General features: G+C 34.4%; 1 protein-coding gene across 8 annotated transcripts in view; it reads left to right on the top strand.

The window, feature by feature from the left end:
* DDHD1 (DDHD domain containing 1) overlaps nt 1-27,937 on the top strand; it is a 66,914-nt gene that overhangs the window by 16,534 nt on the left and 22,443 nt on the right. For 3 of the 8 annotated variants that reach the window (XM_086320644.1, XM_086320638.1, XM_086320639.1), the window contains exons 2-7: nt 2,532-2,705; nt 10,518-10,619; nt 12,495-12,623; nt 13,669-13,816; nt 17,740-17,846; nt 19,099-19,205. In XM_086320644.1, the coding sequence (XP_086176770.1) occupies nt 2,532-2,705; nt 10,518-10,619; nt 12,495-12,623; nt 13,669-13,816; nt 17,740-17,846; nt 19,099-19,205 (767 nt within the window). The remainder of the gene's footprint in view (nt 1-2,531; nt 2,706-10,517; nt 10,620-12,494; nt 12,624-13,668; nt 13,817-17,739; nt 17,847-19,098; nt 19,206-27,937) is intronic. The other 5 variants (XM_086320646.1, XM_086320640.1, XM_086320642.1 and 2 more) reach the window with 2 other exon arrangements.

Below are 27,937 nucleotides of genomic sequence, written 5' to 3' on the forward strand. Positions count from 1 at the left end.
ATGGGCATACTAATAGGGACATTAATGAAAGTTATGTTGATGTAAGGGGCACTGATAAAAGAAAGGAAAACAACCAAAAGAATGAAAATGAGATGAAAGAAGTGAAAAGCTTCAGAGAGAAAGTCCTTAAAATACAATATAGGCAAAGGAAGCCCCAGTGTATTTATAACTAGATTGACTGCAGAAGAAATCAGTGGAACAGAACTAAATATTAAACTATAGTCCAAGGAAACTTTTAAGAAATAAGAGGAAAACTGAAATCTACAAATTAAAAGGACCCACCTTGGCAGATAGATCCAAAACAATGAACTTTGAGACATAGACTGTTAGACTTTAGAGACTAGAAAAACTGTTTTAGATTTTGAAGGTAAATGTTTTTCTGGACCCTAGGTGGGGGAAAAAAACTCATATTACTAATTTAAAAATTAGATTTGCATCTGACTTCTCTAGAAATGATATACAAAGGAAGGCTGCAGTGAAACAGCATTTTTTAAAACTCAAGGAAGCACAGTTCAAGCTTGCCAACCTGTCCTTCAAGTATCGAGGCTATAGAAAAACAATGAGAATCTAATAGATTATAGATCCAAGACTAAAACAGTGGTGGGGATATGGGTACAATTGTTATATGTAAGTGAGTCAGGAGACAAAGGAAAAATAGAATAAGATCATTCCCTATTGTAAATAGTAAGTGGGAATTTTGGATACCATTTAAAATGGACACACCGCATAGTAAAGGTTTGAGTAAACAAAAAAGGGGTTTAGGACGCTCAAAAATGCATAAATAAACACATGAATGTGTAAAAGTCACCACTAGAACCAAAAATGCAAATATTCCTAAATACCAAAAGAAGACTTTTTTGAAAAGCAAAATCATCAACTGGAGAAAGAGTTGAAATAATAAAAATGGTGATTATAGACAAATATTTCAAACATACCAGTTATATCAATAAGCATAAGTGGGTTTAACTCACGTGTCAAAAGAAAAACACGTCTAAAATAGTGAAAAAGGTTAAAAATAAAGAGATGTGCAAAAACATCACAGGAATATGGAAACAATAAGAAAGCAGTTGTAATCTTGATAGACAAAGTAGAATCTAGTTAAAAAAAAAATCATCAAACACAGCAGTGTGCTTTATGTTAAAACCCCATAATTCTCAATGAATTTATATTTTTGAATATCCACCAAATACAGCAAACACCTGACTATTGCAGAATTGCTACAGGAGAATAAAGGATAATGCAAGAAAAAATAGAAACACATAATATTTAGTACATGTACTAATGTACTGATGTACTTTTATACCAGTACATCAGTCTGGTATAAGGGATTCATGATCATCTAATAAATTTTCTGTTTCAAAGTAGAAATTGGCCATTGGTTTCTTTTAACGGGAATGGGAAATGATATTTAGAGATCACAATCTTTATATCAGAATTGCTCACTTAAACAGGGTTGGTCTTTCTTTTCTAAGTCTTTTCAGTACACAAAGCTTAGGATATACATGTATTTTTTTTAAGAGAAAATATACATTGTTTCATGCTGACATTTTTAGTTGAAATTTAAAATACAGGTTTATTTCTTTCACTTTTATATTTGTATCTCTTTTTACTTTTGCTAGAAAATCTTAGTTTCTAATGATATTAACAAGATTAATTATTCATCTTAATACCTGCACTTTGAAATTAACAATACCAATATTACTACAATCATTAGCAATTAGTATAGCTACTGCAAAAGGTTTAAGATGTATTTGGAGTTCCTTCTGTCCATAGGGTTATATCCTAATATATATATACAAATTACTGTCTTTTGAATCCACTTGAAGTAATTTTTCTATGTGTAGTTAAACCACCAACTCTCTTTATTTTTAGGCTTTTGTTGTTTTGCTTTGCTTTTGGGTTTTTTTTATTAAGGAATTCAGGATAACTTAGATGACAGTCATGGTTTATAAATAACAACTAAAAGTATTAAGTTTTGGAGATAGTGTTTAATCAAAAAAGCGTTCAGTTTTTCAAAAAAAATTTTCTCAATTTTTTCCTGAAATGGGTGAGGAACTTACTGTAATTAACAGTTTCATTTGTTTCTGTATGCTCACTGGGAGCCCTTGATCTCTAAAGCAGCCCTAAAGAATGTACCACACTACTACAATATACTATTTCTAAACTATTTGTGGGTATTTATCTCAGTATTTTCTAAGACATTCGAATTATCAATAGAGTCTTGCATGAAGTTTGTCAACCACTTGGCCTACTGATTTGGTTACTTGGGGCCTCAGTTATATAGATAACTGCTCCTCTCCCTTTCTAACATCAGGTAACTTTTATGTTTAATATTTAATACAAGTAAAATTATATGTTGTAAAAAATTATATACTATGGCTTGAAATCTGAAATTTAAAACTTTAAATGATTCTATTGGGTCACAAAAGTCTGTTTTTGCCATAGCAGTAGCAAAATATAAACTTGTAGTTATTATGTCACTTCTTGGGAGGTTGGATCATAAAGCATAATTCTGTGGTTTCTGTTTTCAGAGTCTGATAAAATACCAGTAATGCGTGGACAGTGGTTTATTGATGGTACCTGGCAGCCACTAGAAGAAGAAGAAAGTAATTTAATTGAGCAAGAACATCTTAGCCGTTTTAGAGGTCAGCAGATGCAGGAAAGTTTTGATATTGAAGTGTCGAAACCCATAGATGGAAAAGATGGTAAGACCAATTAATACATTTAATATGTTTTATAAACAAGTAAGTTATTGACAAAACTTAGAGTGGCTCCTAAGTTTGAAATAGTAATTCAGAAGTGTTAAAATGTATATGATTTCTGGTTATTTCAAACATTTGATTGTTATTTTAGAACAAAAATTGCTATAAATTTCTCAACTATTTCCATTTTACTTAACATGTACTTTCACTGATATGACACTAACATGATTTACCGTAAATGTACAAATGGTTGTAATATACTTTATGAATTAGTCCTTTTGAGTAGCTTTTTAGTTACGAAAGAAAATTGAACTTATAAAAAAATCCCTTGTTATTCTACTGAAAGAGTACTTTTGCTAATATTTTAATGTTGGTTCTCCTGAAGTTTAAAAAAGCTTTAATTTCCTTTGTGTAAGTCCTGTCTAGCTGTCTTGATATTGATAACCATATCAATTTTTAATTTGAAACAATCTACTCCTTATATTTCCTTATTCAGCATTTGGATTTTCTTTTTTTTGACAATAGTTTAAAATACTTATATACTAGCCAAGATGATCATGTTTCATTATGTGTCTGATCTTGAGTAAAATTCAAAATGTGTGGTCAAGTTAAAAATACTTCTATTGTTCATTTACTGCAGGCAGTGGGATCAACTATTCTGGTGAGTATAACAGTATAGGTAGATTAGAATTTTTAGATTTCTCTTTGTTTTCCTAAAAGTGTTTCTTCATCCATGTTTGCCTTTGTTTGGGAAGTTTCTTGGCAAGCCCTACTTAAGCGAGTAAATTAGACTATGAATTAGTGATTTTTCTCCCTCCCCTTGTAAAACATCTATAAAGCAGAAAAATTCAATTATTGATCAAGTAATTCACAGGATCCAGCTTGGAAGAAATGAATTATGTAGTTGGAAGTAATTGTTTATATAACATCAGTTCAGTTCAGTCACTCAGTCATGTCCAATTCTTTGCAACCCCGTGGACTGCAGCACGCCAGGCTTCCCTGTCTTTCACCATCTCCCAGAGCTTGCTCAAACTCATGTCCATTAACAATAAGCTTAAAATTGGGTGTTTTTTATATCTTTAAAACTCTACATAACTGAGGAAAATGCTGGCTTCTAAGTAAATCGGTGATTAAATCTAAGAAATGTTTATTATATGCCAGATACCATACTCTAGGAATTTTAAATATTTCATTTTCCTAATCCCTAGAGTCAAATATGTTCTTATTTCACTGTAAAATTCAAGCTCAAGGTTCTTAAATATCAGTATATAAGAACAGCTCAGTGTCTATAAGGCAGAGCTGTGTCTACATTCCTGAAGACTGCCATAAAGACAATACTTTGATTAAAGCACAAATATCAAATTTTGTATATGTCTGATCTTTTATTGGTGACTGACATGTTTTAGAACTTCTCATCACCATTCTAAATAATCACAAAAACCTACTTCATAGTATTTGAAAGGCTGAACTTTTTTCATAATTTCATATCTATTGGAAAAGACTGAATTCTAGATTTTTTCCTTTCTATTAATTCTCCTTAAGTCTTCTCTCAAAAATGGCAATTCACCTTAACAACCCAGTTTATACTCCCAGATTCTTTACTATTAATGCATGGGAAAAACCCAAGAGCTTCAAGGGAGAAAAGGATGAGTATGAAAAATAAAAATGAGTATATTGTCCCCCTTTCTCATACTACGTTCAAAGCATTTCTTTTCCACTTGCTAATTCGCCCTGTGGAAGTTAGTCATTAGCTCTGTTTCATCTCTAGATCCCGTCTACTTGGAATCTGAAATGTTAAATGGAGCAGCATACTCAAATTTTCTTCAAAGTTCTCTAATTTTATGAGCCAGTCATTTAAGTCTGATAAAGAACATGGTTTATTTGTATGAAAAAATTTTTCAGCATGTCTTTGGGCTTGTCAATCTAGGATATTACTGTATTTTTTGATAGCTTTAAAGATACAGATTGGGTGGTAAAATTCTAATTAGTAATAATAGAAAATTGTTAAAGTATAGAACACTTTGGTATTGTAATCTTTCAAATTGATGATCTTTTGAGGTTCATTAGAAGAAAAATTGATTTTTTTAATATATTGTGACATAAAACATCAGGATGTTTTATTATCAACAAAGTTCAATTCATTGTATGTACTGTTGTCATGAATTTCCAGCCATTTTGTTATTCAGTATTACGCAGAACATACATTTATGTATTAAAATGTGACTTTTGACTTTGAAGATTATGGGAAATTCTGTAGTACATTTGAAAATTATCACTGGTCTTGAGGAAAGAACATTTGCTGTCCAAAAAGCTAGGTTGTTGGAAAAATAACTCAAATTTGCAATACAAAAATAAAAAAGTATTATCTTTTGATTATTTTGCTTCTTACCTTTAAGTTTCTGAAATTTCCTATTTTATTAATTTTAGGGGGGAAATAGTTTTTCCACTTAAATTTTCTTATTGTACCTAAGTAAAGCCTTGACTCTTCATATTGCTAGAAGATTTTGAATATTCTTCGTGCAAATAGTACTATGCTCATTACTTTTGTAAAAAAAAAACACAGGGTTTTGTCCTTCAAGGAGTTTTAAACCACTGGGGATGACAAAGCCTGCAGATGAGAAGTTACAGAGAATAAATACAAGATAACAAAGTAGACAGTGCATATTATACATTCTTGAAAAAGAGATATAGAATTGGCAATCACAGTGCAGTGGAGTTACTCAAATGAGACTTTCTGAGAAAGTATCATATTTAATAATTTAAAATTAAAAAAAAAAAAACCTATTCAGGAACTCTTTTTAAGTTCTCTGGGGAATTCCTAAGAAGCTTAACAGAGTTCTTGCCTTGAAGTGAAAGTGAAAGTCCCTCAGTCGTGTCCAGCTCTTTTTGACCCCATGGACTATACAGTCGATGGAATTCTCCAGGCCAGAATACTGGAGTAGGTAGCCTTTCCCTTCTCCAGGGGACCTTTCCAACCCAGGGATCAAACCCAGGTCTCTCTGCATAAAGCAGATTCTTCACCAGCTGAGCCACAAGGAAAGTCCCTCTTTCCTTGAAGGACATTCAAATAAAATCCTAATTCCTTTTCCTTCTGACCTTATCTGTATCTTGGTTAGTGTAGTTATTGACACAAATACACTGAATATATTTATTATCTTCTTATTAATTATCCTACTAATCTTAAACACTGAATTAAATTGAAGTTTAGCATAACTTATTTATCTTTCAAAGAAAGATAAACCCCCCAAAGTATAATCGTATTTTGTGATTTAAATTTCATTTTCTCTGAGTTAAAAAATGATTCTCTTCCAACCCCACCTCCGAGGCTAGGATACATTTGTCTGGCAGCCTAACAAATGAAAGCTAGAAGTTCACTGGGGATTAAAGTTATTGTAGAGTTAGTGTTAGTTGCTCAGTTACGTCCAACTCTTTGCAACCCCATGGACTGTAGCCCACCAGGCTCCTCTGTCTGTGGAATTGCCAGGCAAGAATACTGGAATGGGTTACCATTTCCTTCTGGGGATCTTCCCAACCCAGGGATTGAACCCTGGTCTCCTGCCTTACAGGCAGGTTCTTTACCATCTGAGCCACCAGGGAAGTGCTTGAGTCATAAAATAAAGGCAGGGCTTCAAATAAGTTACTTTGTAAATATTTAAAAGTCCTAGAGTAGTATCTCCCTCATTTTATAATTTATCTATCCAAGCAGTAATCAGTAAAAAATGGTTGAACTAAATGAATTAGTCCTACAACTGCTCTGGTCAAAAACTGTATAACCTCAATCCAATTACAAGAAAACATCAGACAAATTCAAATTGAGGGACATTTTACAAAATAACTCACTAGTATTCTTTGGAAATGTCAACGTCATAATTAACCAGATGGAGTCAGGATCCTTTTAATAGTGTTTATCAAATCACCATAATGTAAACTTTAAATTTCTTATAATTTTGTCAATTGTACCTCAGTAAAGCTGAAAAAAAATTTTTTTTAAGTGTCAAAGCCATGGAAGACAAGGAAGGATTAAAGAATTCATCACAATTTAGAGGAAACTAAGGAAACATAGCATCAAAATGCAACATGGTATCTTGGATTGGATCCAAAGACAGAAAAGGACTTTAGTAGAAAAGCTGGAAAATTCTGAATAAAGTCAGTATTTTAGCTGATAGTATTATATCAACCTTAATTTCTTAGTTTTGATCATTGTACTGTATAGTTATGCTAACATTAGGAGAAGCTGGATGAAGGATATATATGATAGTGATAACTCTCTGTACTATTTTTGCAGCTTTTCTGTAGGTTGAAAATTATTCCACAATAAAAAGATGTTATTTTTTTTTTCTTAAGGCCAGTAGAGAAATTAAAATAGTAAATATATATATATATATATATATATAAAACAAAAGAAACAACAGAAGGAGAAATAAATACAGATAAAACAAAGAAAATGAATGGGAAATGATAGACCTCAATTCACCCGTATCAAAAACTATAGTAAATGTAAGTGAAGTAACACTCCAATTGAAAGGCAGAGATTGACAGATTTGTTTGGAATGCACAATCCAACTATATGTGTCTACAAGAGTCATGAAGTGAAAGAAAGTGAAAGTGAAAGTTGCTCAGTTGTGTCCTACTCTTTGGGACCCCATGAACTATAGAGTCCATGGACTTCTCCAAGCCAGAATACTGGAGTGGGTAGCCATTCCCTCCTCCAGGGAATCTTCCTAACCCAGGGATTGAACCCAGGGGTCCTCTTTGCAGGCAGATTCTTTACCAGCTGAGCCACAAGGGAAACCCACGAATACTGGAGTGGGTAGCCTATTCTTTTTCCAGCAGATCTTCCCAACCCAGGAATGTGAAATGGAACCGGGGTCTTCTGCATTGCAGGCAGATTCTTTACCAACTGAGCTATCAGGGACTCAATATAAAATCACACATAGGCTAAAAGTTAAAAAATAAAAAAAAAAGGACTTTTTACTGTTCAAGCTAAGTTGAGATGCTATGACAGCACAAGTGTTGGTGGATCCCCAGGGATTTATAGCATTTAACAATTCGGCATGTAGTCTATATACCTATCCTATTGCGGGATAAGGATATCCCAAACTGAATATATCATTTCCAAAGTCTAAGGCCAGGAAGGGGAGAGAGGAAGGGGGAATGCGGAAAAGGAAGGAAGGAGTAATAACCCTTTCTCACCAGCTTTTCTTTTCCTGTTTGGTGGCTAACAGGATTCCCATCTTCTAGCTTTTAATTATTAATCAATTTTTACAAATGTATGTATTTAGTTCTGTGAGATCCAAGAAGATTAACAGGAGTTTTCTCATTCTAGTTGGCAGATATGAGACGTGCAAATCTCCTTTCCCTGAAGTTGAGATTATCCAGGTTGCCAGCTTTTGCAAAGGGAAAAGTTATAAAGTTATTCTATTTTAGGGAGTAGTATACTTCAGCAACCTCCTTTTTGATACTCTGCTTTCAGAATTATATAATGAAGGCCATTTCTGTAAGACATGAATTATAGTAAGGAAATTTATTGAAAACACTGTCTTAGTACTTAAAATCTTTTTCCTTGCTGTGTAAGACTTTACTACATAAATGAAAAGTTTTATTAAATGTTAGCGTTTAATTAGAATTTTCAGTTGTATTTTGAGTTTGTGCATACTTTTGCTAACAAACACAATGTAAGAATTCTTAACTAAAACTTTATTTTAGTGATCCTTGTTGGAAGGATCAAAGGACAAAAAGGATCACCTTTTTGTGTCTACTTGTGGTGGTACTTAATTCTTTGCTTTGGGTTGAAAAAAATTAAACTCTCCATGCTACAGGATGTTGTAACAAAGCAAATGCTTTTCAAGTGAAAATAAGAATTAAATATGAGAAGAAGGTTAATAAGCATGTTTTTAATTTTGTGAAAATGTTTTGAATATGTTTCTCTGATTTTAGTATATTGGGATATTTGTCTTGTTGTTAATCCTTACATTAGTATTCCTTTAGGTAAAAGCTTTCATTTTTATATATTGACTAGCTTTTAGAAAGTGTTTACATAATTTTAAAGTGTGATCGGGTGGTCCGTATGTTTCCCTCTAGTTATTTCTTAGTGAGGGCAGTCTCAAGTATATTTCAGATTTGATCTACTTGGATATGTTAGCTTTTTCCTAATGATTTTTTTTCCTGCAAGTGGTATATCTACCCCTTAGTAAGTGACCAGAAAGCACATGAAAGAAGAAATATGTTCAGTGCAGAAAATTGTTTTGGTTGTCATTTTCCACCCTTCTGTGACAGCGAAAGATTTTTATAATCCTGATGTTACAACTCAGCTTGTAATTATTGTCTGTACTTTTTTTATAATCACCTAATTACATATAAAGTTATGAAATGCCTTGTAAGCATTTCTCAATTACCTTTATCACTTGTGTCTTTAAATTTACTTTATATGTAAGATTTTTTTTTTAATTTCTAGTACTATACAGTTGGAATTAAGTATTTTTGTATTTGAGCAGTATTTAATCTTTGAATGTCACATTAATGTAGAAGAGAGTGAGGATGAAAATCAAACATGTGAAGTATATACATTGCTCAGTTGTGCCTGACTCTTTGTGACCCCATGGACTATACACAGTTCATGGAATTCTCCAGGCCAGAATATTGGAGTGAGTAGCCGTTCCCTTCTCCAGGGGATCTTCCCAACCCAGGGATCGAACCCAGGTCTCCCACATTGCAGGCGGATTCTTAACCAGCTGAACCACCAGGGAAACCCAAGAATACTGGAGTGGTAGCCTATCCCTTCTCCAGCAGATCTTCCCAACCCAGGAATCGAACCAGAGTCGCCTGCATTGCAGGTGGATTCTTTACCAGCTGAGCTACCAGGGAATCAAATTTGAACTAAATCATAAAGATTCTGTGATTCATTAACTGGACTGTAGAGAAACTGATTGTAAGATTTAATTCTTAGTGGATTTTTTTTAATAATTGCTTATTTTAAAATGTGAAGAAATTTGTTGATATATAACTAGCAATATTTGACAGGGAAAGTGTTGATTTTAAGGTTATTTACTGATTTGCAAAATATCAAGTCTGTCTGGCTTTACTCGGTTGTCTGTTTTATACTTACAAGATGTCACAGCATACATTTTTAATAACTTTTTCTTGTAATTCTGTCACTAATAAATCTTTCATTATTTTATCACTAAAAATCAGTTCAAAGTAGAGCTTTCAGTTTAATTTTTTTGAAAAGTTTCATGTTTTCATTTTTGAAAATATTTTAACAACTTTGTTGAATAGAATTGTGAAAAGAATATTTCTACAGGAAGGCTCTATTACGCTTCAGGGAGGGAAAGCATCTAGTAGAATGTGTACTATGGTACCTTCTCAGGAAAGCTGCATTAGATGTTTAATATTGTTTATTGAATTTTCAATTTGCATATCAGATGTTGGCTGTGTCATAATCACAAATTTGTTGAGAGTAAATAACCTTAGTATTGTAAAGATGGGGATTTATTATTCTCTTATGCATACAAAAATGCCGTGTTTTGTTTTTTATTCTATCTATACAAAGATGTTAAAAATGGTGATCATGTAGGTGTCTTTGATATATTTAGATATCATTTGCCTTTTTACTTTGAGTAAAAGTAGAAGCATATATTTGATAAACATTATTAAACTAATATTTTGCTTCACTGATTTTTAATTGGAATTTATATAAAGCATTTAGAATAATGTTTGTCAAATACAACTAATTTTTTAAAGTTAATACAACAAAAAGGCAAAATGGTAAACCTCATTTAAAATTTACTTTGAAGCTCAGTGTTTTTGCTTTCTTAGTTGTCTACCACCTCCCTCCCTTCTCCCTCCCTTCTCTGTTCAAATGGAGAGGATATAAGGAGAGTACAGATGCAGCAGGTCTTAAACGAAAGCGTTCCCAAGGTACAGTAATTGTAGTTTTATTTCTCCTTGTAGATATATTCCTGGCTTGTAGCTTTCAGTTGCATCTATAGCATTCAGTTGTACTTAGAGCATAGAAATTATTAGTTTTATAGAAATGTATCCAGTGTGTTATTTTGGTTAGTATTAATTATAAGTGGTATAAACATTTGCAAACCATGTATATAGTTCAGCAATAGGATATTTGCCAATATTAACATGCTTTAAGACAATGTGAATGGTTTAGAGAGAAACAAAATTTTGTTGACTTAACACTGTTAATATCTTGGTCTTATAGTTTTAATGTTTTAAGAATATGTTGCTCAGAACTGTTTTAACAAAAATGCAGTTTTGAAACATTGGATTAAAAGGCTTAAAGTACTGACTTAAGAATCAGACATAGATTTAGGAAAGTAAATAACTTAAACTCTTGCAAAAGATTTTTTAATTATGGAAAGTTCTTTTAGTTAAAAGACTGAGTTTTTACACTGGGTTTGTGTTTTGTTTTGTTTTGTTTGCAAGAGAAGGTATTATTCAGGTTTGTTATGTTAATTGCATCTTGGTCTTGTGTTCACTGTTAGTAGTAATGTGTCCTGGTAGGTCAGGAAGGTATAAATTGGTTTTTCATAAATTTTTGAAATGGCATTTTTAACCATAACTCCGAAGTACATTTTCTTGGCAAGGATTTGCTTTTCTTTGTATTCTAGTAAGAAATACCTTTTCACAAAAAGTGTCTTATGGTCTTAGATCTTCACCAGGACTCTATCCTCAACAGAAGAGTCAGACTCTGTCACTAGCTAGTTTTGTGGCAAGTCACTTAATCCCTTTCTTTATACCTCTATGTGTTTATATATAATGGGACATAATATTTTGCTTTAAGAGTATTTTAAAGACATAAATTAGGCACAATGATTTGAAGGTGACTGGTTTTATAAAGGTATGTGAATTTTTCTTACCTCTATATAAGAGATAAAGAGAAAAGTTTAAGTCCTTCAGACTGTAAGAATTATCAAAAGATGAATTGGTGGACATGTTTTGAGAATTACCTTAACCTGTTGCTTCCACAAACATTACTAAATTTGTGATACATGTCAAACAGTATGCTAGGACTGTGTTTGGTGGTAGTGATACAAAGTGATTAAGGTATAGTCCCTGCCTCACAGAGTTTTATTCCCAGAGAATATAGGTTTGGCTTTTTTTTTTTTTTCTTTAGAGCTCATTTCACCAAGCATACCTCATTACAGAAATGAAATAACCATACTAATTTGAACATAATAGTAGGAAAAAACTGATTTCTTTTTAAAAGCTCTTTCAACTTTGGGGTTCTGTTAGGGTGAGCAGTATCCAGTGATAATTGGCTTTAATACCCATTCCCAAAATACCTTATATTCTAATAAATTAGGTTATTCTCTTCCCAGTTTAAAGATAATTTTTTTTTTCACCTGAGTCTTGTTTTATCTTATGCTGAGTAGTTTCCACAGAACAAAAAGTAAAGTCAACAGAAGAAATGGAACTTAAGTTTCTATATCAAAGGTACTGAGGACTTTCATGAAGGTGTATATCCCTTAGACCTAAGGAATGATCAGATAACCTGGGAAAGCAGTTCTTTAATAATCAAAGCATATTTCCTAAAGAGGTTAAAATTATGGTAGTTAAGCCAGTTTTATTCCATGTTGTTCTAACAAGTTCCCTTTTCCTATAGCATGTTTAATAATTTATAAAATAAAGTCCCTGTCCGTGACTTGTTTCACATTGATATATGTTTCAATAAAAGTTTTTTGTTGAACTGAGTTAAAATATTCATTCCAAAAAATCTGTGTATTTTCACTTAAATGAAGTTTGTCTTGGAGAACTTCAGATTTTTCCTTTTTGCAACAGCTATTCATAGTTTCAAATTGAGTCGAAACCACGTGGACTGGCACAGTGTGGATGAAGTATATCTTTATAGTGATGCAACAACATCCAAAATTGCAAGAACAGTTACTCAAAAACTGGGATTTTCTAAAGGTATTTGTTAAATATTATTAGAGTTTGTCAAAATGTTGGGACTCTGACTTTTTCTCTTATATTTAAAATAGACAATTCAGATTTTATTTTCAGTATATTTTAAGTATGTATTAAGTTTAATACAGTTTCTACCATGTTAAACTAACTTTAATTAAAGTGACTGAGTTGACGTGTATTCATTAATAAATAATTATATATTAGGAATGATCTGGCAAGATTATTAAATATGTTTTTTTACTTCTCAAAGCACAAAAGCAGTCAGACCTGAGACAGTGATGTGAAATAAAACATAGCGGTTGAAATTGTGTCAGTTGAAACGACAATTGACAAGCAATTGAAACAGTGTCAGGAAAAGTGAAGACTGGAAATTTTTCTTTGGATTTAGTGAAATGTAGATCATTGGTGACTTAGATGAATTTCTGGGACAGAGACAGATGGGCATGAGTTGAAGTTTAAGTAGAACCTGAAGAAATGGAGGCATTGAGAATAGACAAATCTTTAAACAAAACAAAATTGACTAAAAGGAAGAAAAGAGGGACTGATACCTGGAAAAGATGTGAGTGCATGTCAAAAAATATTTTTTCAAAAATTTTTTCTGTCTGATAATTTTTTACTATCTTTTTAAATTCTTTGATAATAGATGTGCTTACACATTTATTTGTTCATTAGTTGTATTTGTTTTGTGGATTATCACACCTTTAGCCCATTTTGCTATTTGGATGATTCATTTCACTTTTTGATTAATAAGTTCTTTAATTAACTTACTGTGTGTCATGTTTTGCAAGATGTTTTCCCATTTGTCATTCTTCTTTTATCTTTGCTTCATAATATTTTCTTACAGAGATGTTTTTAATTTTTATGTATTCAGTTCATCTTTTTTTCTTTTTGCCTTGTTTCTGGCTTCACTGTCATGTCTAGTTCAGTCCTTTTTATTAGAGCTAATCATTCTATATCTTACAAATTTTATCCCCCCTATTTTTTTCAATATAGTGAAAATGCTATCTCTGTAATAAGTAATAAGCTTAGAACCATGATTTTCCCACAGCATCAAGTAGTGGGACCAGACTTCATAGAGGTTATGTAGAAGAAGCGACATTAGAAGACAAGCCATCTCAGACTACCCATATCGTATTTGTTGTGCATGGCATTGGACAGAAAATGGACCAAGGAAGAATTATCAAAAATACTGCCATGTGAGTGTTTTGATGACTACATTCTCCATCTAGTCAGAGTCCAAACTTTTGTCCAGGGTATAATATAGTTTAATCATTAGTCCACATGTTTCTCCGGTGCCAGCTATTCTGTTTCAGTTGTAGATGAAGCTTTTGGACCAAATTTTGAGAATAATCATATCTAGGTGATGATATAATATTTATTTGATTTTTTTTCCCTCTTAACATGGAGAAGTGAAGGGATAAGAAAGCCTTTTTACTTAATGTATTATTAGTTTACATTAAAGTTGAAAGCAAGAAAAAAGTCTAGTTTTAAGTTTCTGTGTTAATCTCTGCATTGCAGAAACTGAGAATACTGTATAATTCTGAAAAAGCTAAGAATTGTGTAAGTTGCCAGTTAGCAGCTTAACTTGTCCAATTAATTATAACCAGAGGAAACTGAACCCTAAATTTTATAGAGAACAAACAGTGGGTGTTTTGCCAACATGCTAGGCAGGTTATTTACCTCAGTTATTTGTATTCAGCTTTATTCTAAAAGCTTGTTAAGATGTTGTTGGGAGAAGGAATGTTCATGTATGAGTTTCAAAAATATTTAGGACAGTGTGAAAAGGAAATTTTAGAGTTATGGGTTCTGCCACAAACTTGGCTCTCAACTTGCAGCCAGTATAAAGAAAAATCTGATCAGATTTATAATGTGGTGAGAAAAAATCAAGTGTTGAGAACACAATTTATCAGGTTCTGAAATTTCAAGTAAATGTGTTTCTTGAGTCCTAATAAAGCAAATCCTGTATGATACCAGGAACTATGTCCTCAGCAATATCTCTATAATAATACAATGTTGAGTTCTATTTTACTTTTTATTGTAACACCTTTTAATGCCAGCTTATGGGTTAAATTAAAAGTACAGTTCAATTTGAAAAAAACAAAAAATCTTTGTCAGACACTGCCAGGTCATTCTGATCCTTGTCATTCTCTGTAGCTTGTATTACAGAGATCTCTTCCCTCTGATTCTGATTTTCTTTTCTGATGATTTGTACTTCCCACAATATTTACATTCTTGGGGCAAGATGCTAATCTTCTCCTTGGTTACCTAAGGAATCTGAGAAGTAGGTTTAGTAACATGTTCTCTCTGGAGCTGTTCATATTTGGAAAGGTACCAACTTGATTTCTTTGGGTACAAGTGAGGGAAAACTTAACTCAGAAGGAGGATTTAGTAGTCCATAAAACTGAGAAGTCTAAGATTTGCCAAACAAGTTATCAGAATCCAGTTTCTATCTGTTCTACACGCCTTCATTTTTTAGCTATTTTCAGACATCTCCTGTGGTTCTAGATGTGGTTTATATCATCTTGTATTTGAGTTCAGGAAGAAGACAATTAGTCTTTTTTTCCAGAAGTCCCTGCTAGTCTATGCATTTTAATGACTGGTAGTATCACCTGCAACTGCCTGAATCTGTACACGACCATGATCTGATCTGCTGGACTCACCGTCTTTCCATGACACCACCCTTATGGCAGAAAGTGAAGAGGAACTAAAGAGCCTCTTGATGAAGGTGAAAGAGGAGAGTGAAAAAGTTGGCTTAAAGTTCAACATTCAGAAAACTAAGATCATGGCATCCGGTGCCATCACTTCATGGCAAATAAATGGGGAAACAGTGTCAGACTTTATTTTTCTGGGCTCCAAAATCACTGCAGATGGTGATTGCAGCCATGAAATTAAAAGACGCTTACTCCTTGGAAGGAAAAGTTATGACCAACCTAGACAGCATATTAAAAAGCAGAGACATTACTTTGCCAACAAAGGTCCGTCTAGTCAAGGCTATGGTTTTTCCAGTGGTCGTGTATGGATGTAAGAGTTGGACTGTGAAGAAAGCTGAGCGCCAAAGAATTGATGCTTTTAAACTGTGGTGGTGGTGAAGAATCTTGAAAGTCCCTTGGACTGCAAGGAGATCCAACCAGTCCATTCTAAAGGAGATCAGTCATTAAGAAATTGCAATTCAAAACCACAGGGAGATACCACTTCCTATTGACTACAATGACTCTTATCAAAAAGATAGAAAATAGCAAATATTAGCAAGGATGTAAAAAAAAATAAGAACCCTCATATGTTGTTGATGGGATTGTAAAATAGTACAGCTGCTTTAGAAAACAGTTTGGCACTTTCCTCAGAAAAGTTAAATGTGGAGTTAACATGTGAGCCAGCAATTCTACTTCTAGGTGTATACCCAAGAGAATTGAAAGCATGTATCTGCAGAAAAACTTCTTAATATTCACTGCAGAATTATTTATAATAGCCCCCCCCAAAAAACTAAATGTCCATCTACTGGTGAATGAATAAACAGAAATGATATATTTATACAATAGAATCATTCAGCCTTAAAAAGCAAAGAAAAACTGATTCATGATACAACATGGATGAACCTTGAAACATTATGCTAAGTGAAAGAAGCCAGACACAAAAGACCGTATATTATAGATGTTATTTATCTGAAAAATCCAAAATAGGCAAGTTCATGGAGACAAAGTTGATTTATGGTGTCAGGGCCTAGAGGGAAGAATTACGGGATTTGACTACTCTGGGTAGAGTGTTTCTTATGGGAATAATGAAAGTGTTCTGAACTTAGACAGTGGTGTTGGTTATACAACTTAATGATACTAAAAGCAACTGAATTGTTTAAAAATAAATAAATAAGTAAAAGCTACCGAGGTCATATCTAAAAGAATACAGAAGTAAATTTGAAGAGACTCACTGACCAGAAAGGAAACGATTTAAGCATCAGTAAAGATAATAACTACAATGGTTTAGAACAGTTCAAATATGTTTTAAATCTATGAGTTAGTAATAATGTCAAAAAATATAAGACCTCTTAACAACTCAGTATTTAATTGTTAATAAAAGAGAAGACTTAACCATTTATCCTGCTTTTTCTCAGTTCATACAGAAATTATTTGATTGTATCACAAAGCAGCAAGCAAGTATTTGATGTGGGAGAATTTCTCTTTCCTGAAGTGTAAGGAGTAGTGAGATTTAAAAAGCACTTTTTTGCAACCATAGTAAATTAGTGGAGCTAAGCAGTGATCACAGCATTTGCTAGTATCACCAGAAAAAGAGAAAACCAGATATGTGTGTGTGTGTGTATATATATATGGAGTAGTAGTCTAGCCAAGACAGTAGAACTTGAATCTGATAAGACCCCTGTATCTCACCACCAAATAGGCAACAAGAAGCACTAATTAAGGAACTCTATGGGGATGCAGTCATTAAAAATTAGACTGAGACACTCTGCAGGACATAAAAATAATTACAAAGCCAAAAAAAGAAAGAGAAGGATCTATAGATTAAAAGACACTTAAGAGACATCTAACATTTGCAATGCATGAGCTGTATTTGGAGCTCAGTTCAAAAGTTTAAAAAAATATTTTGCTGTACCTTAATTTTCAAAGTAGAATTTAAAAACCTATATTGTGTGGAGAAATAGATGAAATAAGACAGGCCACAATGTGCTAATTATTTGGAGGTAGGGTATTTTATTAGGAGGGCATAGCAGTCCACTCCAGTATTCTTGCCAGGAGAATACCATGGACAGAGGAGCCTGGCCGGCTACAGTCCATAGGGTCACAGAATCGGACATGACTGAAGCGACTTAACACACACACACAGGGTATTTTATTATATATTATTCTCTCCACTAAAGACTTATAATTATTTAGAATATAGTATCAAATCTTGAAATATTTGCAATCAGAGATGACAAATTTAAGAAAACAGTTTTGAAATGAAGGTGTCTTAGTATTACAGACTATTGTATAATGTAGCAGTAATTTAAACGTAATTGGACAGAGTTATAAGCAATTTGGAAGTGTTATGATTGAAGGCATTTTATACCATGTAAATGCGTATGTGAAGTTGCTCTGATAGAGTTTTGTTTTGGTTTGGTTTTTTTAAGGATGAGAGAGGCTGCAAGAAAAATAGAAGAAAGGCATTTTTCCAACCATGCAACACATGTTGAATTTCTGCCTGTTGAGTGGCGGTCAAAACTTACTCTTGATGGAGGTACATTTTGTTTAAAAATTAAATGATTTAGTCAATGGAAATGAAGTGTTTTTAATCTATTTGTCTTGATGTATACTCACTCTTTGTTCTAGATTATTTAGGAAAATAAAATCCATTTTTTAAAAAAATAATTATATTGACTTAACATCATTTTGGACCACCATATAGATTTCTCTGATAGTACAGTTTTCATGAATGCCCTAAAGTTTTTGACAGAAAAATGACTTGTCAATACTTTTAAAGCATTTGTTGTACAATTTCATATGAGCTTACAGTTTCTTCCTGATAATTTTCCTCCCTTGTATTTGGAAGATAAAATCTTAGGTTTTTTGTTTTATTGTCATTCCTGCATTCCTTGGGCTGATGAATTTTACTCTAACACAGAGAAATTACATAAAATATGCATCTTTACAATAAGTTTTGCCCTTTGAATATTAAAACCATTAAAATAGAATGTTTAGGTTGATGCTTTTGAACTGTGGTACTGGAGAAGATTCTTGAGAATCTCTTGGACAGCAAGGAGATCAAACCAGTCCATCCTAAAGGAAATCAGTCCTGAATATTCATTGAAAGGACTGATGCTGAAGCTGAAGCTCCAATACATCATAAAAAACAATGAAATTTTGCCATTTGCACTGACATGAATGCACTTTCAGAATATTATGCTAAATGAAATAAGACAAAGACAAATACTATATAATATCACTTATATATGGAATCTTTAAAAAAAAGCAAACTTGTGAATATAACAAAAAGAAACAGAACAAACAGGTGGTTACCAGGAAGACAGGGACAAGAAAGGGGATTGAGAAGTACAAACTACTGCATATAAAATAAATAAGCTGCAAGGGTACATTGTATAAAACAAGGACAATAGATAATATTTTACAATAACTCTAAATGGAGTATAACCATTTAAAATTTTTGAATTACTATGTTCATCTAAAGCTGATTGTACATCAGCTGAACATCAATAAAATTTTTCTAATTTTATTAAATAGCTTGTTCCTGATTTAAAGGAAATGTTTTCAGTCTTTCAGCACCAATAAGTACATTGATGTTTGTGGTAGTTAAATACCCTTCATCATTTTTCAGTTAACAAATAGTAAAATTTCAAGAAGGTAAGTTTCATCAGATTCAAAGGTAGTCTTGAATATTTAAACTTTAATATGAAACACTGAGGGAATGTATTTTTTTCACTGTTTTTTTCCCTAAAATTATCTTCTCAGTTCATTTTTTTTTTAACTTGTAGACACTGTTGATTCCATTACTCCAGACAAAGTGCGAGGTTTAAGGGATATGTTAAACAGCAGTGCAATGGACATAATGTATTATACTAGCCCACTGTATAGAGATGAAGTAAGTATCATGATTATCTTGTTGCTTATTGGTTATTTTTTAGAGTGATAGCATGTGTGTCCTGAATTTTAACATTTTATGTTCTCTTTTGTTTTACAAGCAAATAAGAAATTATAGCCTCTGTTTCATAGTGCATTTGATAGTCTTAAGCTGCCCATTGGGACCCTTAATGTTGTAACATGATAACAATATTGTAACATGATAATAATATTGTAACATGATAATCTTGGAAGTGAGAGTTTGGTTAGAAAATAGCTCTGTGAAAATATGTCAGTTTTCATAAATCTGATTAATATCTTTGAGGATTGTCCTCACAAAAGTTTTAGACACTTAGAGTTTTGTATATAATAGGCCTACTTTTATTGTATCATTTCTATAGTGGATTTGTATAGATCTCAAATGGTAATGGTGCTCATCCATCATAAAAGTAACCCTAAAGGAGGTGAGGGAGTGAAAGTTTAATCAGAGGGATGAGAGAATTTCTATGAATGCAATTCGTCACTTCATTGGTAAGAGAAAAAGAATTCGGTTTCATGGAAATAGCAGTATTAAGTACCTAACATGCATTAACTTGTTTAATTCTTACCTGTGAAGTCAGTGTGATTAGTATCTTCATCTGAAGGATGAAAAACTAGTACAAGGAGTAATTACCAGTAGAGCAGCTGTGCTGCTCCAAGCCAATCCATTGCGAATTTTGTTCATTCACATTCATTCGCTAACTTTATCCATGGTATCTTTTGTATATCTATAGAAGCATGTTTGCTTAGTTGCCATAGGAGCTTCCTTCTCTTCCAACTACCATTCCCTTAGGATTTTTCTTTATTTCTCTTTCTGTATCCCCCCATTGCCATATGCCAGTATTGGGCAAGGTTTGCCTTGATGTATTTGAAAACAGTAAAAGCAGCTTCGGGCTTCTCAAATGGTGCAGTGATAAAGAATCCGTCTGTCAATGCAGGAGATGGAGTTTTGATCCCTGGATCAGGAAAATCCCCTGGAATAGGAAATGGCAACCAGCTCCAGTATTCTTTCCTGGAAAATTCCATGGTCAGAGGAGCCTGGCAGGCTACCATCCATGGGATTGCAAAGAATTGGACATTACTGAGCAACTGAGCACATAACACAAGAGCTGTAAGCAGAACTGCTCTTCTGGACTTTGTTGTTCAGTCACTCAGTCATGGCTGACTCTTTGCAACCTCACGGACTGCAACACTCCAGGTTTCTCTGTCCTTCACTGTCTCCCTGAGCTTGCTCAAACTCAAGTCCTTTGAGTCGATGATGCCATCCAACCATCTCATCCTCTGGACTTAATTCTGATCAAAAAGGAAGGCCTAGTTGGTAAAGTAGAATTCTAATAATTTCCATGTTTATAGGCCTTTATAGTGTACAGTGGGTATTGAACTATAGTATTGCAAGTAAACCAGTGAGAGAAGGAAAAGGGAAAGAAAAGGGCTGAAAGCATATTACTGTACACACACACACACACACACACACACACACACACACACACAGTTGGTAGTATCCCTAAGAAGGTATCCTGAGTCTTCAAGATTAACATGCTCTGAGTCATGTCCTCTAAAAGTAGCACGTGCTTTTTTAAAAGTTGGCATTAACATCCAGAAAAACTAAAAAGGGAAAACTGTCACATTCAAACCTCTGGCCATTGGCGAATGATGACTGAGAAAGTGATCACCTTTTATTTTGCTCTTGTATCTTCAAAGGTATTCTCCTCAGAATGGAATTGAGTAAAACAGTTATTCAGTAGGAGAAGGGAACTGATAGCTAATGTAAGTGAAATGGAAGGAGAACACCCAGGGCTTTAAATTAGTTGGTTTTTTGATCCAGTTGAATTTAATGGAAAAGCACTGAGAACTTGTGTCTGAGATTCATCAGCAATCTTCAGCAGTGTTTCTGAAACATACCTTTTTAGAACAATCAGTTATGGTGCCCGTTAAAAATACCCCCATGGGAGGCATTGGAGTTGAGGATATTAATGTGAATATATGACTTTGAAAAGAAGTGGGTGTATGTGGATAACATCTATATATTTAAGCATACATGTTTAAACATATATATATGTTTAGGCATGTATTATGCATGTTATGTTATGCATAATATATGCATGTATTTCCTATCTCTGTCCACTGAAAGGACTAAGAAGCAGACACCCCAACTTAATGAACACACCTAGCACCCAGATCTTTGCCTAGTACTGTTACTCCCCACTAAGAAAAAGTAGAGTTTCTTGGGAAAATGGCTTCCAGGACTAGGGCAGTATAGGTTCAAGTCAAAGCCGAAAGAACTTGTTTTGACAGAAGGTGGAAAACTGCTCAAAAGAACAATGAGGCAAGACGCATGGACATAGAATGACTTAAAGAAGCAGATCCCACTGACCAAATCTGGAAGAATTTGAACACCAAAATAATTTAGTATTATTACTTATTGTAGGCTTCTCAGGTGGTTCAGTGGTAAAGAATCCACCTGCAATGCAGGAGACTTGGGTTCAATCCCTGGATTGGGAAGATTCCCTGGAGAAGGAAATGGCAACCCCTCCAGTCTTCTTGCCTGGAGAACCCCATGGACAGAGGAGCCTGGTGGGCTATACAGTCCATGGGGTCACAAAGAGTCAGACATGACTTAGCAACTAAACAGCTATTACTTATTGTAAGGAATTATTAGTATATTTTATAGAATTATAATAAGGTTAATGTACTTAAGAATTTTAAATCACTGAAAAGTTTGTAAGTCCTTATCGCTTATAAATAGATAAACAAATTGGGAAGAAGAGAGGTCCTTTGCTTAGAGTAGAATGCCCAGAGCTTACTAGTAAGTATGGAAGGAAAGCTGGAGTTGGAAAGGTCTCATTTTGCAGCCATCATGATAGGATCAAGCAGGAGAGAACTGGGCAAAAGTCATCAGTGAATGCTAAAATGAGGATGGTTGACATTTGAATCAGTTCTAATGAGGTGTATTAAACTGGAGCCTATTATACAGAGTGAAGTAAGCCAGAAAGAAAAACACCAATACAGTATGCTGCTAAGTCACTTCAGTCGTGTCTGACTCTGTGCGACCCCACAGATGGCAGCCCACCAGGCTCCCCTGTCCCTGGGATTCTCCAGGCAAGAACACTGGAGTGGGTTGCCATTTCCTTCTCCAATGCATGAGAGTGAAAAGTGAAAGTGAAGTCGTCAGTCGTGTCCGACTCTTAGCAACCCCATGGACTGCAGCCTACCAGGCTCCTCCATCCATGGGATTTTCCAGGCAAGAGTACTGGAGTGGGGAGCCATTGCCTTCTCCGCAATACAGTATACTAACGCATATATATGGAATTTAAAAAGATGGTAACAATAACCCTGTGTGCGAGACAGCAAAGGAGACACAGACGTCTAGAACAGTCTTTTGGACTCTGTGGGAGAGGGCGAGGGTGGGATGATTTGGGAGAATGACGTTGAAACATGTATAATATCATATGTGAAACAAATCGCCAGCCCAGGTTCAATGCATGATACAGGATGCTCAGGACTGGTGCATTGGGATAACCCAGAGGGATGGTATGGGGAGAGAGGGATGGTATGGGTTCAGGATGGGGAACATGCGTGCACTCGTGGCAGATTCATGTTGATGTATGGCAAAACCAATACAATATTGTAAAGTAATTAGCCTCCAATTAAAATAAATAAATTTATGTTAAAAAAAATAAAATGAGGGTAGTTGTTTGATGCAGAACAGAGTTTTTGCATAAAGTGTATCCTCTTGACTGCTTTTAGTTTAAAAATAATGAAGGATTTGCCTGGCAGTTTTGTGGTTAAGACTCCATGTTTTCACTGCAAGGGACGTGGGTTTAATCCCTGGTTGGGGAACTTAAGATCTCACATGCTGCACAACCAAGGGAAAAAAACACCTTTAAACAACACTAACTAAATCATGTCACTCCCTGGGTTAAACTCTTGGTTGACTCTCATTAGAATAAAACCGTAATTAAAGAAAAAAACAGAATGGCTGCTGCGATCCAAAAGTCTACAAATAATAAATGCTGGAGAGGGTGTGGAGAAAAGGGAACTCTCTTACACTGTTGGTGGGAATGTAAACTAGTACAGCCACCTTGGAGAACAGTGTGGAGATTCCTTAAAAAACTGGAAATAGAACTGCCTTATGATCCAGCAACCCCACTGCTGGGCATACACACTGAGGAAACCAGAAGGGAAAGAGACACGTGTACCCCAATGTTCATCGCAGCACTGTTTATAATAGCCAAGACATGGAAGCAACCTAGATGTCCATCAGCAGGTGAATGGATAAGAAAGCTGTGGTACATATACACAATGGAGTATTACTCAGCCATTAAAAAGAATACATTTGAATCAGTTCTAATGAGGTGGATGAAACTGGAGCCTATTATACAGAGTGAAGTAAGCCAGAAGGAAAAACATAAATACAGTATACTAACGCACATATATGGAATTTAGAAAGATGGTAACAATAACCCGGTGTACGAGACAGCAAAAGAGACACTGATGTATAGAACAGTCTTGTGGACTCTGTGGGAGAGGGAGAGGGTGGGAAGATTTGGGAGAATGGCAATGAAACATGTAAAATATCATGTAGGAAACGAGTTGCCAGTCCAGGTTCGATGCATGATGCTGGATGCTTGGGGCTGGTGCACTGGGACGGCCCAGAGGGATGGTATGGGGAGGGAGGAGGGAGGAGGGTTCGGGATGGGGAACACATGTATACCTGTGGCGGATTCATTTTGATATTTGGCAAAACTAATACAATTATGTAAAGTTTAAAAATAAAATAAAATTGGAAGAATAAAAAAAAAAAAGAAAGAAAGAAAGAAAGGTATACAGTGGAAAAATCCAGCAACACCTTTATGGGTTGTTTCTAAGGGACATCCAGAGGAGGACAGAGCATAATTTATGCAGCATTCCAATTAGAAGGGAACGTCAGACGAATGTAAAATGAGGAAGTTGTAATTTAAAAGTAGGAATTGAGACTGTATTATTTTAAAATGTTAATATAATAAGGAAAAGAATGGCTGTGGAAAATGTTTCAGATAGAGAAGATTAGAGAGACATGATAGTTAATTTTAACTTCTCATACTAAACTATATACTTTACTGGATCAGAGGAAACACTACAAAGGATATTATAAGATCAACTGACAAAATCTGAATGGGACTAGATTAGATGAAATATGTGACTGTGAATTATGAACTTGATAACAGCACTGTGCTTGTTATGAAATATACACTGGAGTATTTAGGGGTAAAAGACCATGAAATACATAACATGTACTTAATGGGTCACAAAAAAGTTCTGTGTGTTAATAGAAACAGAACAAATGATAAGGCAAATGGAAAAATGTTCACATTAGGTGAATCTTGGATAAAGCCTGTGAAAGATCTTTGTATAGTTTTTTATTTTGCAACGCTTTATAAATTTGAAATTACTCCCAAATGAAAAGTTGTGTGTGTTAATAGAAACAGAACAAATGATAAGGCAAATAGAAAAATGTTCACATTAGGTGAATCTTGGATAAAGCCTGTGTAAGATCTTTGTATAGTTTTTTATTTTGCAATGCTTTATAAATTTGAAATTACTCCCAAATGAAAAGTTACGAAAAAGAAACTAAAAAAAATACTTTTGCAGTTTTCTTCTCTGGAGATCCTGACTCAGTGGGTCTGAGATAGAGCCTGGGAATTTGTGTTGTTGACAGTTCCGCAGGTGGTACCATCAGAAAAGTTTGACAAACATTTCTTAAGTCGTTGTGAAGAATGAAAGAAAATAAAAAAGACTTAGTGAGAAGTGGGCAAAAATTGTTCTTATTCTTTAAAAAGGAAAGCTGACTCTGCAAATCAAAGTTCATTTAGCACAAGGTTGGTGTTAGGCAGGGCTTCCCTGATAGCTCAGTTGGTAAAGAATCTGCCTGCAATGCGGGAGACCTGGGTTCAATCCCTGGTTTGGGAAGATCCCCTGGAGAAGGGAAAGGCTAACCAGTCCAGTATTCTGGCCTGGAGAATTCCATGAACTGTTTGGTCCATGGGGTCGCAAAGAGTCAGACATGACTAAGCGACTTTTACTCCTTGGTGTTAGGCAATATCTAGACTGAATTATTTTTCAATAGTGTGTGTTTCCTGAGGGAAGTAATGACAAATAACAGCCAGCAAAGATTCTGTAGGATTAAGGCCTGTCTGGTGAATTAACCTTGTTAGGTTTATTTGATAGGCACAAGAGCCTTTTTCCTCTTCCTCAGCCTTTGTAGTCAAATAGATGCAGTTTTAAAATCTGCCACTTAACTAGCTTACATAAAATTTCTCAATTTCTCAGCTTCCTCACTTAAAATGGACATACACTACACAATTGATAAAGATTGTCATGGGGCTTCCCCCATGGCTCAGCAGTAAAGAATTCGCCTGCAATGCAGGAGACACGGGTTAGATCCCTGGGTCAGGAAGCTCCGCTGGAGGAGGGCATGGCAACCCACTCCAGTATTCTTGCCTGGAGCATCCCATGGACAGAGGAGCCTGGTGGGCTACAGGGTCCATAGGGTCACAAAGAGTCGGACACAATGAAGCGACTTAGTACATAAAGATTGTCATGAGGATCAAAGATATTATGATATAGTTTCCAGTACAGTTCTTTGAGCTTAGATTTTCAAGTTGTAATTAAGTATATATGTCTTTATGTATTTCAAGGGCTACCATTTAAAAAAAGGAATAGATTTACTCTGTTAATTCTAGAAAGTAAAATAAGGAAAATATGGAAAGGAACATGTTTGATTACTCAATGAAGAACTGTGAAATAACTGTAGTTGCCTTAAAAATACAGAAGTGTTAAAAGGAAAAAACTTGTAGATAATGTAAGCTGATGGATTTTAACTAAACTTACTGTGTTAATCATTTCACAGTATATATCTGTATCAAATCATTACATTGTACACCTGAAACTTACACAGTGTATATCTCAACTATATCTTGGTAAAACTGAGGGAAAAAAATTTTTTTTAAATAGAAGTGACCACTTCTGGATAAAGGTACTCACTGAGGTAGATGTTGAGCTCTTTATCCCTTTACATGGGTGTTACTGAAGGGACTTTTATCTTCACAGGAGTTTGAATTAAATCATCTCTGAGGCCACTTTTCACTCAGATTTCTTCAGTGCTCATGGGAGGACCCTAATTAGTGACTGTGCACTAAAAAGTTGTGCTTTGGGGAAAATTTGTATATACTGAACAGTACTTCTAAGGTCACACTTTCTGAGGACCAATTTTTGTTTTTGTTTTTTTAAAGGAACTAACTCCAATCTATCAAGACATCATTAGAGAGCCTTTGGCTCTTTTGTTCAACCCTAAATAAAGTAACATGGAAACTCCAGAGAGAACTGTTACCTCTTTGGTGCAACAGAACTCTCTTTTCAACAGATTTTTAAAAATGAAGAGCTAAAAAAGAGAATTGTCATGGTCCTATCTTGCCATTGCTATTTGAAAATTGTTTAATTGCTATATATGACTACAACTCTAAATTACTTATTCTCATTAAAATTTCCTGAAGGAGAGAGAAAGACAAATGACTAATTATGTTCTTCAGCCATATTTTAGGTGTTTAGAATCTCTCTTGAAACTGCTGGATTTTTTTTCCTTTTTGGTTGACTTTCTTGATAAATTTTAATTTTTGAGCAATGGTTATGAAAATTAGAAACTTAAACTTTTGAAGAGCCATCTAATGCTTTCTCTGTGTGAGAGTTTAGCTAAATTGATTAGATAATATTATAGAGTTAATAAAATTAAGATAACAGGGTATATCATTAATCTTGGTTCAGATATCCCAAATGAATATAGTTGGTCACAAAGGGATGCTAGCTGGAGAAATATAAATGGATCAGAAAGGAGAAGGGGAAAAACAAACCCTAATTAGAGTAGACTTTTTGGACATAACATCAAGGTGAATTTCTTCTTTTGCTGCTGAGTGGATGATTTATAAAGACATTTAAAGGTAGTGCAAGGCTGTTTTGCACAAAAAGTTGTCTTTCAAAATTGTAATATATTGACCACACACGTTCCTAAATGTGTAAGCTGCAGACAGAGATTTTAAGTTCTACTATATCTGGATATGTTCTAATAAGAAAACACAAAGATTTTTTCTAGTCACATCGAAGATTATTAAAACAGATGAAAACATCAGCTCTTCAGAAACTATACATTCTCTGTTTCAGTCCATGGTGAAATACTTTAGTGTTGAATAAGACTTTCTCTTTGTTGGATATTTACTTTTTATGACTGCTAGATTAAGGAAGTTATTGATATAATGAGTGATGCTTTAAATTTTTAAAATATGAAATAGCTTAATCACTGGTAGAGGAACTGGTAGATCTTTTCCATTTTTTACTATTTAATTTTAATGGGGGTGGTATTTTAAAAAAACAAAAAGATTGGGTTATCTTTTGCCAAAGTACCTAGGTATTTATCTTTTAGTGTTTCTAGTTCTCATGCCTGGAAAATCCCATGGACGGAGGGGCCTGGTGGGCTGCAGTCCATGGGGTCGCTAGGAGTCAGACATGACTGAGCGACTTCACTTTCATGCATTGGAGAAGGAAGTGGCAACCCACTCCAGTGTTCTCGCCTGGAGAATCCCAGGGATGGGGGAGCCTGGTGGGCTGCAGTCTATGGGGTCGCACAGAGTCAGACACAACTGAAGCGACTTAGCAGCAGCAGCAGCAGACTTCATGGTAGGAGTT

This window comes from Bos grunniens, chromosome 10 (assembly GCF_055505025.1).
Source record: "Bos grunniens cultivar Pamir isolate PY7600 chromosome 10, Bosgru_T2T1.0, whole genome shotgun sequence".
Classification (NCBI taxonomy): domain Eukaryota; kingdom Metazoa; phylum Chordata; class Mammalia; order Artiodactyla; family Bovidae; genus Bos; species Bos grunniens.